Source organism: Mastigoproctus giganteus, chromosome 11 (assembly GCF_048544385.1).
Source record: "Mastigoproctus giganteus isolate SK-2022 chromosome 11, ASM4854438v1, whole genome shotgun sequence".
NCBI classification, from domain to species: Eukaryota; Metazoa; Arthropoda; class Arachnida; order Uropygi; family Thelyphonidae; genus Mastigoproctus; species Mastigoproctus giganteus.
Genome location: NC_143585.1, coordinates 23,912,894 through 23,928,530, shown reverse-complemented (window position 1 = coordinate 23,928,530; position 15,637 = coordinate 23,912,894). Strand labels below are relative to the sequence as shown.

The 15,637-nt window shown below is 36.0% G+C and overlaps 1 protein-coding gene across 1 annotated transcript in view; it reads right to left on the bottom strand.

Annotated features, from left to right (window-relative positions):
• The window catches only part of RpLP0-like (ribosomal protein LP0-like), a 54,644-nt gene that overhangs the window by 15,612 nt on the left and 23,395 nt on the right, over positions 1-15,637 (bottom strand). Inside the window, exons 3-4 of the mRNA XM_090385289.1 lie at positions 12,490-12,593; positions 7,096-7,245 (exon numbers count right to left, since the gene is read on the bottom strand). Of these exons, the coding sequence (XP_090241415.1) occupies positions 7,096-7,245; positions 12,490-12,593 (254 nt within the window). The remainder of the gene's footprint in view (positions 1-7,095; positions 7,246-12,489; positions 12,594-15,637) is intronic.

Genomic DNA, 15,637 nt, shown 5'->3' with positions numbered 1-15,637 from the left:
TCCTTGTCGATACTGGTAAAATTGCTAAAATTCCTGCACATCACTATAAAACCCACACAAGCCATCCTAACAGCCTGTGTTCACTCAGAGAATTTCATTTGAGACTGTACAATTAGGTTATTTTTAATCTCTACTACCTTGAAAGCATACCATGCAACTGGTATGTTAATCTGAGATTACTGCTACTCAATTTCAGAACCTTGCATTTAGAGATATTTAACCTCAATAGCTACTTTTCAGTGCACCTTCCTAATTCATATAAGTCTTGTTTCAGTAACACACCCTAACTGTAGTCACCCTACCAACCATTTTTGGTATCATTAATTAATAATAAAAACAGTAAGAGGCTCAACACTGAACCCTAAGGATGCCACTAATAATATTAATCCACGAAAAGGAATGGCTATAAAAACACTATTTCCTGACACAAAACCACTTCTTATTCATAGCAGTAACTTGCTCTTAATGCCCCTCTGTATCAAATTATATAGCAACCTTTCATGTCAAATGGCATCATAAGCTTTGCTGAAATCTATGTATATGATGACAAAATTCAAAGTCATCAAATGCAGACACTGTTGGGATTTCAAAGATGGTGTCACTCAGATATAAGGGGTGCAGAATTTGAATATAAGGAGTACAATAAACACAAAATGTGCTTACATTTGTCAGCTCCTGGCATCATTGCAGGCATGGGGCACAGAATGAGTTTGTTCACTGTCCCCTGCCTCCCATCCCTAGCAACGAGGAGGTGCATCAGGTTTCGCAGTGCACTGATGGTATTCCCAGAAAAGAGCCTCCCCCTTCCCCCCCAAAAAAACCATTCTGAAAGTTGTTGTTGGAGGTTTAACGGTGCAACAGCAGCTAAAAGCCATTATGCACCAATCATCCTGAAAGAGTTTCAGAAGGAAGAAGTGGGGGTATGTGAATGGAAATAGGTGATAGGTAGAGTAGGGAACATAATGTATATGGAAAAAACAGATAAGTTAAGAGGGGTTATGCTGTTAGTTAAGTACATAAAATTTAAGGCAGTGCATTCAGCTGATATGGGTGGCCAATGCAATGTTGAGTCAGTTTGGTATGACATAAGCACCAGGAACGCAAAAATGAGAGCAGGAGTGTATTACAGGCCTAATGACTGATGAGTATAAGAACAGATGTACAGAGAAACAGACTGGGCCAGTAAATCAGAATGTCTTATAAATGGGGGATTTTAACTTTCTAGGTATTGATTGGAACCTGTGAGTTGGTCACTCACAGACTAGCAAAGGCCTTTGTAGATTTACTAGATGACTGTTTTCTACTACAACATGTTAGAGAGGCAATAATGAGTAAACTCTTGATCTGATTATCAGCAGTGATTATTCATGCATTAGAATCTGCAGATAAAAGAACTACTAGGTTGCCGTGATCACAGTGTATTGATTTGGGATTAACTTAAAGATGTAAGTAGCATTAAGGGTAAAAGGAGGAGTTTTTGCTTTCATAAAGGTAACTACAGTGGTCTCAGAGTTTGTAAATTCTATACGGTGGGACCAACCGATGATGTTACCATCAGCAAATTCTAAATGGGAAGTGTTCAAGGAATTAATCATAGAATCCATTAGACTTTTTGCACCAACTAAGAAATACTCTTCAAGGTATAGGTCAAAATGGATGACAGGTGAACTGGTGAAATTCATGGCAAAGTAAAAAAGTGCATGTGATGTATATGAATTGTTGGGCAACACAGAAGCCTATGGTAGATATAAACACGTATGTAATCAAGTTACAAAGGAGGTCAGGCAAGTGAAGGCAGATTACAAGAAATCTTTGGCAAAAGAAGCAAAACCCATGTTTAGTCTCTAGAGCAAAGTTTCCGGCATCCCCCTCCCCCCATACTTTTCCTTCAACCCATGCACGGTACTAAGTACTATAGGTTTTGATACCTTTCGTGTTTGGGATTTTCATAAAAAAAAAAAAAAAAAGAAAAGAAAAACAGCAAAGACTTCTTTACTTATGAAAACACTAGAAAGAAGGGGATGAATCAAATTGGTCCACTTGGTATCAATGGTTTGACTGTTGATGATCCTGCTCAGTTTGCTGACAAACTGAATGAGCATTTTGCATCTACATTCACACATGAGGAATTCTTTAAGGAAGGGGATGCCAGAACTTTATCAAGCTCTAATAGAGAGCTAAATGATTTTGCAATAACTGAGAGGAAAATGGAAGAAAAATTGTTGAAGTTAAACATCAGAAAAGCATATGGGGTGGATGGGATCTACTCAGTTTTATTAAGGGAGGCAGTGTAGGAAGAAAGCAAACCCTTAGCCATAATTATAAGAGTATCCTTGGATTCAGGAGAAGTCCCCACAGAGTGAAGATGTGCAAATGTGTCCCCAATTTACAAAGGGAAATCAAAGCGTGACACAAGCAATTACAGACCTGTTAGTTTAACTTCTGTTCCAGGGAAAATAATGGAGTCACTAGTAAAAGAAATGCAGGATCATCTAGACAAGGCTGCAATTATACTTCAAAACACAGCATGGTTTATTAAGGGGAAATCTCATTGGACCAATCTAGTTACTACAATATGGTCACAAAGGAACTGAATGCAAAAAATTATGATATCATATATTTGGATTTCACAAAAACTTTTAATACTGTTACACATAAAAGTCCACTGTACAAACTGAAGCCATGTGGAATTAAAGGCAACTTGCTGCCATGAAAAAAGGGATGGCAGAGTGGGAGAAGACAGAGTGGTAATCAATGGACACTGCTCTTCATGGACTAACGTCGTTAGTGGAGTTCCTCAAGGTTTGGTGTTGGGACCATTGTTGTTTTCTGTATTTATCAATGATACTGATTAAGGCATATAAGGCTTAATGTCCAAGTTTGTGAATGATACAAAGGCTGGCAGGATAGTTAATGACAGAATGTTAATGCAAAAGGATCTAGAAAAGTTTGGCAGTTGGGCTGAGAAATGGCAATTGAAGTTTAACATTGATAAATGAAGTACTGCATATGGGTGTAATGTACCAACTGTGTGGTACTATACTCAGGGTAGTGGAACATGAAAAAGACCGTGGCCAGGACAGATCATGGAGTTCTGGCAATGCCATACAGTTTTGCTAGCAGTGATAAGGAGGTGAGTATCTCACTGTATAGGCAATGGTCAGGCCATGCTTGAGTACTGCATACAGGTCTGGAGGTCTCATTTTAGGAAAGATGTGGAGCTGCTGGAACGAGTACAGAGAAGGGCAATAAGATTAGTAAGCGGAACATAGTGGTGATTTTACCAAGAAAGGGTTTAGTTCTGAAAATTTCAATATCTGGAGACTAGGCACCTGCGAGGTGATCTAACTGTGGTGTTTAAGGCTTTGAATGGATTAAGCAAGCTCAATGCTGATGGGATTCTTTCTCTTGCTCAGACCACACACAAGAGTCACAAATTCAAATTAGGAAGGACAGTTGCAAAACAGATGTGCGAAAGTTTTCCTTTAGCCAATGAATGGTTGATTGTTGGATTGTGTGTTCCATGTGTTGTTTTGGAAGTTGATAGTTGAAATAAATTCAAGGAAGAACTAGACAAACTACTGGAGGTAATGAATGGGCGAAATGGGAGGTGTCATTCTTTTTTCCTTTTTTTTGCTGATACAGTATAAACTTGATTTCTTGAATCATTTGTCACCACTAATGCTAAAAATTACTATTAATTTTTACATCCAGCTTTTCAGCTTTGTAACTTGTCATAACAGTTGATTAGATTGGTCTGGGTCTCCCCTTAAGGTAATTACAGCACAAATCTGTGCTGTAATTATCTTATAGCACCATTCCTGTCACAACCACCCTGAAAAATAATGGAGTCTCAATCACAGACTCCATTATTTTTCACTGGAACAGAATTCAAACTTAAAAAAAAAAAAAAAAAAAAAGTAAAGTGCAGCCATTATCAATCCACTGCAGGATGGAAGCCTCCTCAACAATTCATGCTGAGGGAAATGGATCATAATCTGCCATGCTGGTCCAGTGTGGGTTGGCAGATCGACCATATTCAGCAGTCAGGGGCGTGAACCCAGTCTTCTAAAAGAGCGTGTGCTACTGCACTCCCGCTCCTGTCCACTCGGCTACGGAACTTACAGTTCTGTAATTATTGACTTCACCACCTTGATCCCTCTTTGTGAATAGAAGAAACATTTTAATATATCCAATCAGTAGGAACATTCCTTGAATCTAAGGATTCTCTCATAATTATGACTGAAGGTTTACTTACCTCTTTTGCTGCTTCTTTTAATATAATTAAATAGATTCCATCAAGATCATCAAAAGGCTCCAGGTTATCACAAAACCATTTAGTTCCCAATTACAATTAGGTATACATCTAGTATACCCATCCCAAAAAACTTCTTCATATGAATGTGGATACAAAATATTCTAGTGATTTTGTAAGTTACAATTACTATTCATACCGCTATTGTATTGGTCTTTTGGCATGAATATCGTAGCATGTAACGAGTAGCGCAGTGGAATAGTAGGGTTTTAATTTCCAATCCTGTGAAAATAGCACTCAGCGAATCCATGCTAAATTGGTAGCATTTTAAACTACAATCTCCCTGTATAATAATACAGAATCTATCAAATCTAGCTACTTCCTACCAGTGAAAGGTTATGTTGGACCTTCAAATTTTTCTTAAGATCTTCACACAAAACTCAGTGTCTTTCCTTGAATGTAGTACTCATGGAAATTCTACACAATGCATCATCTTATAGAAATAAATTTAATAACATTTAAAAGCATTGCTATCCCACCACATTCCAAGACTTTTTTCTTGTTCTTGATTATGGTTTTAATAACAGATCCCACTAAATAAATGTTTGGCACAGATCACTCTGTGCTCTACAAAAGTAAATCTTTTCCAGCAGCCTTCTTTTACCTTCTTTAAATCAATACAATTTCTAATTCACTTGGTCACTGTGAGATGATTTTAAATTAAAAACATTCTATGCTATGTAATATTCTTTATTCAAAATATCATGAGAAAAAGAGAGAGAGGGGGGGGGGGATGTTCCAAAAGTTACACAGAGACAAAATGTAATAACTTGAAAAATGTTCATGAACATATGCTAAATTATATCTAATTAGCAAATACTCTACCATTTAATTCTAAACAGGTCCTGATTCTAAGGATATATAATTTATTCTTGAACCCTTAATAACATGTCTTCACTGAACTTTGCACATTTTGATATCATTTTCTGTTGTAGCTCTGCAGAACTAGCTGGAATGATCTTTAATACACAGATTTCAGATATCCTTAGATTAAAAAATAGAATGATATGAGATCATGTTGGCTATTCAGTTGTCCGTTGTCTTTCAATCCACCTATTGGAAACTCTTTGAGGAACCAATGGGTGTTGAGTACAAAGTACGGCAGTGCACAGTAATGCCAGAAAAACATAATCATGCATTGTGATAATTCAGTATCATTAAAGAAACATGCAAGTAATTGCTGCAACACAGTCAGATAAGTTCTGCCCATAGTATTGTTGAAAAAGTAGGGTTCCAGTAACTGCCCATCCCATATTCCTACCAATAACATTACTTGTGAATCATGCTGAACATGGTTACTTCAGTCTTCACTGTACACTAGTCCAATATCTCAAGTTATGTCCATTAATTAAAAAACAAGGCTTCATACTGACCAATACCGAACAACAATCATCTTGCAGAAACCATTCACAAGACTGTGCCGTAGGCTCCATGTCATTGCCATGAAGCTTATACACAAGCTGAGTCTTATACAGATAGAATTTCTTACTTGTTAGAATGTGATGCATTCTAACAAGTAAAAATTTATTGAACTGATTCCACATTTTTGTGACAGCTTCCTTAAGAACTTGAGTAAAAAAAAAAAAGAAAATAATAATAATTAATAAATAAAAAAATATATTTATTTTAGTTTGAGAAATAATATTCATATTGCACTCCATTTTTCTGTCTATACTGCTGGGGGACCATATTGCCAGATGGAAAATCAAAAGTGCAGTGAGCATCATTTTTCAATCTATTTCAATGGCTGCACTGAAATAGTACCCGCTCCTTTATTTAAATAACATGTTTATTTTATTTATTATTATTATTTTTTAATTTTTTTGTATGATATAATCACCCAAAATCCATTACATTCAAATACCTGGCAAGGCACAAGAAGAAAGATTACAGGAGTTGCATGAAGTCAGCAAAGAAACAAGAACATGACTAACATTGTATATAACAGATGCTCACTTACACAAAAGAATAGCAATTGAAAATTAAGGCTCTTAAGAAACAGAGCAGTAACGCTATCTTGGCCAGATAATGACAAGCGGAGAGAAATATTAAAAAAAAAAAAAAAAAAACGGGAGTAGTTTAGGCTTAAGATCATTCATCCTGATTAGTTAAGGATGAGTGACTTTCAAAAAGTACAGTGACCTCTGAAAAAGTAATCTACCAAATAAGCTTAAAGATAAAATAATGAATTAATGTATTCTGCCTATCATATCATGGCATACACAAATGAAAAATGGGTGCAACATTTTTGGAATTACAAGATTCAACAAAAAGAGAAATATAGTTCAGGAAGCAAATAATGTTCCAAGATTTTATTTCAAAGAATAAAGAGATGAAGTGGATACAGGCCAGTCACTATTCACAGAACTCACATCAGATGGAATAAGGTAGTTAGTCACCAAGTGAAACCCAGCTCTTTGAAAGATAAAATGAATACTAAGGTGGGGAGGAGTGACACAATTCGTGCTTAGATTGCAGTACACTGTGTTTTATTAAAACATTTAAACAGTGGCAAAGATAACTCGAACGAATATGGAAGTTAGGTGAAAAGGCCTTAACCCAGCAGCAGACAAACCAAATCAAAGGTGATCATAATTCTAGTAATATGATAAAATATTTTCTTATATATACTCAAAATATTCTATTGATAGATTTCATTGCTAGAATTGAAATCACTCGCCCCAGAAGTGTATATAGAATTAATCTTACAGTAAAATGTAAACAAAATATGCTAATGAATTGATATAATAGCTGAAAAAACTATGTCAAACATAGCTTACTCCAAGACCTCTTCTTTTTCTTTATCTGTAAACAATAAGCCACACTGTCCCTTTAAATAATGGCTAATCTTGTGTACATTTTCTTTATACTCTTCATCTGGAGTTCTCCCTAATGCTAATGCCATTACTTTATTCTTGCCAAAGAAAAATCTATAAGAAAGGGAACGTTAACAAAGTTAACTACATTCAGTATCAGAAAAAAAATGTTCCACCCTAAACAAATACATTATTTCTCTAAACTTAGGTATATAAATAGTTAAAGGTAAGGCAAGAAATGATCAAAACATGAGGAGAAAAATTTCTGCATCATTTAATGCAGAAAACCAGCATATATAAATATGAAGGGTGACTCCCATTAGCTGCAGAGTAAGCTATTGTATGTCTTGGCGGAAAGTCAAAAATGTGTCTGATATCCTCTTGAGGAATAGTAGTAGTGGCATGTGATGCAAGAAAGAAAGTGTATGAGCTTATGCAGCATCAGCCAAAAAAAAAAAAAAAAAAATATCACACCATTCCCTCCAAATGCCTGTCCAGTTCCTCCTTAAACCTATTCAACCTATCAACTTCCACAACGACAGATGGAAGTTTGTTCCAGCAATTAACCACCCGCTGGCCAAAGGCAAATTTCCACGCATCTATTCTACATCTATCTTTTCTTAATTTGAATTTATGTCCCCTTAGGTTCTTAATCTGAACAAGTGGAAGGATCCCATCAGAATTCAGCATACTCAACACATTCAAGGCTTTATACACCTCAATCAGATCACCACGCAGGTGCTTAGTCTCCAGCCACTGCAATTTGCAGAACTTAAGCCTCTCTTGGATCCCTTCATTCCCCTCACCAATCTTGTTGCCCTTCTCTGTACACGCTCAAGCAAATCTAAATCCTTCCTAAAATGAGGCCTCCAGACCTGTACGCAGTACTCAAGACTTGGCCTGACCATTGCCTTATGAATGTGCAATAAGGATATCTAGAACAGGTAAAAACCAATAATACTGCAAAACAGTTATCTTTTAAGCGCACAAAAGTTGACATTGTACATGGTGATTCACTACCAGTGCGACAAACTTGCAAGAGGTGTAGGGGGCACAAAGATGAATCGGAATCACATAGTATTGCAGGGTCCAAAATGCCTTCGTCATGCAGTAGAGGACGTTGAACGGGAGGTCGCATGAACAGCGATCCCGCTGGAAGTAAGCATTTGCGAACCGGTTCCCGAGGTAGTAGGATGGACGAGTATTCAAACGTTGAACTGGCCGACATGCACCTCGCGTATGGAGCTGCGGACTGTAACAGACATGCCACTCTGTGCTTTGTACCAGGAACGTTTCCCACACAGGTGTGCTCCTCATCATGCGATTTTCGCATGTGTGCACAGAAGGTTATGTGAGACTGGTTGTTTCACGAGAGGTACCATGAATCGAGAGCGAACAACGAGGATGCCAGACAATGAGGAGAATGTCCTACGTCTTGCAGACGGCAATCCGAGTACCAGTACTCGAGCGATAGGCCAACAATTGGGTATTTCCCAATCCGCTGTATGGATGATACTGTCAACAAACCAAATGAGTTCATACCATCTGCAATCATTGGAGCCTGCGGATTATCCACTCCGGAAGATTTTTGCTACTTGGTTTCTTCAACAGAAACGGTTCGCAAATGCTGACTTCCAGCGGGATCGCTGTTCACGCGACCTCCCGTTCAACGTCCTCTACCGCATGACGAAGGCATTTCGGACCCTGCAATGCTATGTGATTCCGATTCGTCTTTGTGCCCCCGACACCTCCTGCAAGTTTGTCACACCGGTAGTGAATCACCCTGTATATGTTAGTATTAGCCATATAGTGCAAGAACGGAACAGTAAAATGTTTACTGGCCAAAAAAAAAAGTAGATAAGAAAATATGAAACAAATTTTGCACCTCTCCTCACATAGGTAACTATCCAGTTGACCTTTGAATTTATCTCAACTACTTGGGGAGACAACTTGTTCCAATAATCAATGATTTGCTGGCTAAAAGAAAACTACCTACAATCTAGTCTAAACCTCTTCCCCTGCAATTTGAATTTATGGCTCCCAGTTCTAGAAATCTTTGCAACAGAGAAAATTCCACTTTCCCTTGTTTTACTAATGACTCTGAGCCTTATAAAATTTATAAACACAGAGCCTTATAAACCTCAATCAAGTACCCCCTAAGGCACCTAGTTGCCAAGCTCTATAGCGTGCACGCCCGCGCAAGCACACAATCTTTCCTTGTACTATTGATCTTCTGCCAATCTCACCAAATTACCCATCTTTGGACCCTTTTAAGAAGCCCAATTTCATTTTTTCAGATGAGGTCTTCATACTTGGACACAGTGTTCTACATGTGGTCTTATACAGTTGGATTATGGCCTCCTATCTCTATAAGATACTGTTTGGTAAATCGTTGACAGAACACCATGGGCTTCCCTGGCCACCTGTTTACACTTCTGAGAAAAACTTTATATCTGCCCATACTGTAACTCCCAGATCCCTTTCTTCCTCTACTGTTTTTACTCCAACCCCACCAACTGTATAAGTTATTTTGGGGTTGATATTCCCTAAGTTTAAGACCATGCATTTTGCTGCATTAAAACATAGCTGCCACTTTTCTGACCATTCTTGAAGCCTGTTCAAGTCATCGTGAAAGAGCACTGCTTAGCAATGATCATTGACAACTTTCCCAATCTTTATATTGTCTGCAAATTTTGACATCATATCCTATCTCCTTATTGATGTCATTTATGAAAATAAGAAACAACAGTGGTCCAAGAACCAATCTTTTGGAGACCCCACTTCTGATGTTACTCCAACTTGAAGAATATCGATTAATCACAACCCTCTCTCTGCCTTTTGCTGTGCAGCCACCCTGTAATCCATCTTAGAATCTTTTCAGTAATTCCAATGTGTTCCAGCTTGTTATACAGTAACCTCTCAAAAGGGACTGAGTCAAATAACTTGCTAAAATCGAAATAAACTTAAAATTTTCAAAGAAACACGCTCCTTAATTCTTCCAACGATGATTAATGACAAATTACTCATGTTTACTTAACATAAAACAATGTAATTTAAAATAAAAAATGTGATTTTTACTTTAACAAGTTCCATTTTTTGTTTCCTTTTATTTGAGTAAAATTTTTGAGTAAATTTGAGTAAATTTTTATGAGTAAATTTTTATGTAATACTATGGTATTGTGCACTTGTTTTCAGCACAATAATGCAATAATTTCTACTTATGAATGCCATGACAGAATACAGTTTATGCAAAACACTGCACGAAATTCAATTTAAGAAAAACATGAGAAGAAATGGTTGCTACTCACTATTCAAGACAACATAAGCATATCATTTAGCCTGTTACAAATTTATCACTGAAATAATTTACCGATCATATATTCATAGTAATAGACTAGAGTTTCAATTTCGCCTTTAAATGGAACAATCCAATTTCCAGTTGGAATGACTAGATAATTTAAGGTTGAATCTCAATCTGGTGCTAGATGTGGTGTTGGATATGTAACCATTGATACATACTTTGAGCATGAATCGGTACACTGCCACAAAAATTTCACAGCCCACTGCTGGAATTTATATGCTTCTGGTTGTGATGTTATTTATTATTTGGTTTTTAGGAGCATTAGCAACTAAGGCCATATTGCTCCGGGAATATGCGGTGGTCATTCCCTGACCTTTCCGCATCCTCCGTATTTGGTGGTGACGGGCTCGAACCCCGGTCTAATCAAGAAGAGTGTGCTACGCACTGCTGCTCCTTCCCACCTGGCTACGGAGGCGCCTTTCTGGTTGTGAATGGCTCTACTGAGTATAAAAGGAAACTTACATATTTGTTTGACATTACAAGGGTTATATCAGACTACATTATATTAGGCAACCCACTCTGAGCTGTATTTTTATATAAATACTGAGTATTCACAGGGCTACCATCGTTGCTAATTAATATTATAACTCCTTTTCAAGTTTTCAGTCATCAATACTTCAGAAGCATATTCATGTACAATTCAATTAGTGTTAAATTAAAAGAACGTACCATTAACATCTTGTACAATCCCTTTTCATTCGGTGTCAATGCACACAATTGTTGATGCTGACTTCAATATGTAACAATTAATGGGCCTTTTAAAAAAGATACGAAGCTTAACATTAGTGATGCTCGGTCTGACAGATCCCTCACAAAAATACATATTGCATGTTAATTGTCAGTTCAGTGAAAATCTACAGACTGTGTACCATTTTGATTGTAGAGGTGTCTAAAGAATTCAGGAACATATGATGAAATCTTACCCTTCATGAATATAATGGCATTAATTCTTTCACAAGTGAGTTCCTGGAATGCATGTGGGTTCGTGTTGCTAAATTTCCAGAATGCATATTGGCCTGTGGTGGTAAATTTTGAAAACACATATGAATAATAGGTGGTGAGTTTCAATGGTGATGGGCTCTGTGGAGTGAGTTTCTTTATCAATTTAATTTAAGTTTTGTAAAAATGAACACCATGTAATTAAACAATTTAAATATTAATATATTTTTATTTTTATTTGAATGTTCAAAATTAGGGTGAAATTATAGCCAAAAATCAAATTAGAATGAAGAACAAAAAAAAAAATAATAAAAAATCATGAAATAACCATAACATAAACAAGCTCATCAATTACTTCTTGGTTTTTGATACAGTAATATTCTCTTCACCTATTTACACATCGTGTGATTCGGTTTCATCAACTTATAGATTACAGAGAATTTATTCAATTATGATTTTTGCAATTCCAAATAGTACAATTGCTGCTTAACAGCCACAAGTTTTCTTTCCAATTTTCAGAGCTACTATCTTACTGCCATCTATTATAAATTGTCTTCAATTACTTGGTAACACAGATAAGATATAGCAACATCTATTTGAAGATTCCTAGATCATTTCTACATAAATAGACACTATCTGAAATGGCTTTGAAATGTGTATATACATACATCATAATCCACAGAGTCTATATACATGAAAAATATATATGCATGCACAAAGGGGGATTAAACATACTACAAACCAATCACACAAACTGTTTCTATATATTTACTCTACTTCAGCAACTAAAACAAAATAAAAATAGAGAACTGCTTATAAGATAGTTATATTTAGAACCTTTTAATTATACACAGAACTTCAACTAATTACTTTTGGTATATAACTAGAAAGAAAACAAATTCTGAACCACTTTTAACTTTTGACAGGAACCAATCATGAGATAAAAAAACAAATGAGAAGATAAAAATGTTTCAAAAACAGAAAAAATTGAACTTTATGGAACAGTTTTCTGAGAACAGCTTTTAGAAATAAAATTAATAATATTTACATTTCTTTACCTGCTAGGTTTCCATTCCTGACGAACATCTCTAAGTTTACTGTTGCGCATGTTCTGCACTGAGAAGAGAAATATCCTAGCATAATTATCAGCAGCCTTCCTCAACTAAAAACAAAAAGAAATTAGATATTTATGCTTATTCAATAATTATAGCTTAAATATTTTAAGTTTCAAGAGTTTAAGGTTCAGTGAATGAACCCGACCCCCATGATTAGATTTAATTTTAAGGCTAACTGAATAAACCTAACCCTAAGATTTATTTGTTTTGTGACATAATAAACCTATAAACTGAACTTAAAGATCAATACTAGAAACTCCAAATCTTGTAAAACAGTGCACGAAAATAAATTTTTTGCACTAAAAAAACTCAATTAAAAAACCTTAAAACTATATATGGGAAATTTAAGTTTAGAAATTTATTACTTAGAATGATTTTAAATAATGGTCACAACTCCCAAGTAAATTTAGTGCTTAAAATTGAAAATTTATTGGGTACTGAGATAATTCAATTGCATTTTAGTGAACCAATGGATAAATACATGCAGGAATTACAGGAACAGCACTAAGGCTTCAAAAAAGAACACCAAATCACAGAGAGAGAGAGAGAGAGAGAGAGATAAAGGTTGTCAAGTAGTTGAGTACAGGGTCAATTTATTTACTTATTAGCTCACTAAATTGTAACTGAATTATACTCAGTACCCAATAAATTTTCAATTTGAAGCTCTAAATTTATAGAGTTAAGTGTCCATTACTTGGTGTTATAATGGCTAAAATAATGCAATGAATCCAACATTTTTCTGCATGTGCCAAAAAAATAAAGGGGAGGAAAATTCTCAATTACTCATACTTTTCCCATTGCCAAAAAGTGGCTACCCAATTCTGCTCTGAACTTTACTAAACTTTAAGACTCTAATCTACAACACATTCCCCGAAACTTCATGAGATTCAACCTTCTATTACTCCCTAAAATTTTATATTTGTGTCCACAATTCTTGTCTCTACTACCAGTAAAAATATACCTCTCATGTTCAGTTTACTGATCCAACGTTTGGGACTTATACAGAAGTAAACAATCACTTTATACACCCCTCTCCCTCCCCAAGGTGGCCAAGTGCCAAACTTTGCTGCACACACTTTATAAGATATACTTCATATGAACATCAATTAGTATGCCTTACCAATCTGGTTGCCCTTCCATAAACTAATTCTGGAAGCTCCATGTCTTTTTTCAAGTGTCACCTTCAGGTCTGGAGGTGACACTTGTCTTTCTTCAAGTGTCACCTCCAGACCTGAACACAATATTCTAAATGTGGTTTCATAAAGTCTTACATAAAGAGATGATGGACACCCTTTTCCCTACTTGCAAAGGTATTATATATCAGAGATAGGACACCATGTGTCTCCCTAGCCATTTGTTTACACTGCCCAGAAATTTTCATGTCTCACCGAATCATAACTTTTAAGTTTTTTTGTCCTGAACTACTTTTAACTTTTCTACTCGCTTATAATGTAACACCTTCTATTCCCTAGGAACAAAACCTTTCATTTTGAAGTATTAAACTCCATTTGTGTACCTGACCTAGGTCATTTTGAAGAAAAATGGTCTTCTTCTGGTCATTAATCCCCTTTAAATCATCAGTTAACTTGGATAACTTCCCTGCACTCCCACATCAATGTCATTAAGGAAGATAAGAAACAATACTGATCACTGAGGTATTCCAATTTCTACACTGGTGCAGTATGTGGAATGTCCATTTATGACTATTCTCTGTCTCCCATCTTTTAGGTAACTCTTGTTCCAATGAAGGATATTACTATGAATCCTAATGTGCTCCAGTTTACATAACAGCCTTTCATGGGTAAACATATCAAAACCTTACTGAAGTCGAGGTAAATAATATCAAAGTTGGGCCTTACATCCAAATGTTTTATGACTTCATCATATTAATTAACTAGATTGTTTAGGCAAAACTTCCTCTTCAGGAACCCATGCTGTGATTCACTAAGGATGCCATTCCTATTGAGATGGCCCTGTACCTTTTCCTTAACTACTGACTTCATACTTTCCAATTACTGAATTCAAACTCACTAGTTTATAGTTGTTCACAATGTGTTTTGCACCTCCTTTGTGGATTTGGGAGTCAGGAGTGGATTGTCCAAGAATCTAATGATATTCTCATTAACCTCTCCAATTGAATGATGCATTCTCCCCAGCTTATAGGCAGCCGTTTTTAACATAAAAGGATGTATTACATCCATTCCTGGAGCCTTACTTTCAACTCAGTTTCATTATTTTATCCATTCTCTTCTCCAAGCTTGCTATATCACTTAATTTGATGCAGTTTGCTCCTATCTTCAACACCATTCTTTAAGAAGGTTGAACTTTCAACTGTAAAAATCCTTGCAAAAGCACCTATTCAAATCGGTCACTATCTGCTGGGCTTTCTATGTTTCTTCTGTTTTGATCAATAAGGGGTCTATCTCATTCACTCTCCTTTGTTTGTAGTCACAAACAAAAAGAACTCTGTCTCCATTTTCAGCTCTCTTTGCTAATGTTTCTCATATTCAGTTTCCATCTGTGTTATCCCATCAGTGGTTTTATTATATATATGCTTATAATACTTGTATAAATCAGTATCTCAAAATAGTCTGCAACTATCCTATGGTTTTTCTTTTGCTCAATTAAATCCCTACCCTCCCTTGTCATCCACTTGGGCATCATTCTTTTGAAGAATTGATCCTCTGAAACAAATGCTGTCTCTGTTTTCAGCTCTCTTTGCTAGTGATTTCTCATATTCAGTTACATCTGCGTTATCCCATCAGTGGATAATTTCTCATATAAATCAGTTAAATCCCTACCCTCCCTTGTCATCCACTTGGGCATCATTCTTTTGAAGAATTTATCCTCTGAAACAAATGCTGTCTCTGTTTTCAGCTCTCTTTGCTAGTGATTTCTCATATCCAGTTTCCATCTGTGTTATCCCATCAGTGGTTTTATTATACATATGCTTATAATACTCATATAAATCAGTATCCCAAAATAGTCTGCAACTATCCTATGGTTTTTTCTTTTGCTCAAGTAATCCTTGAGCAAAAGAAAAAACCATGGAAGACCTCCCTTGTCATCCACTTGAGCATCATTCTTTTGA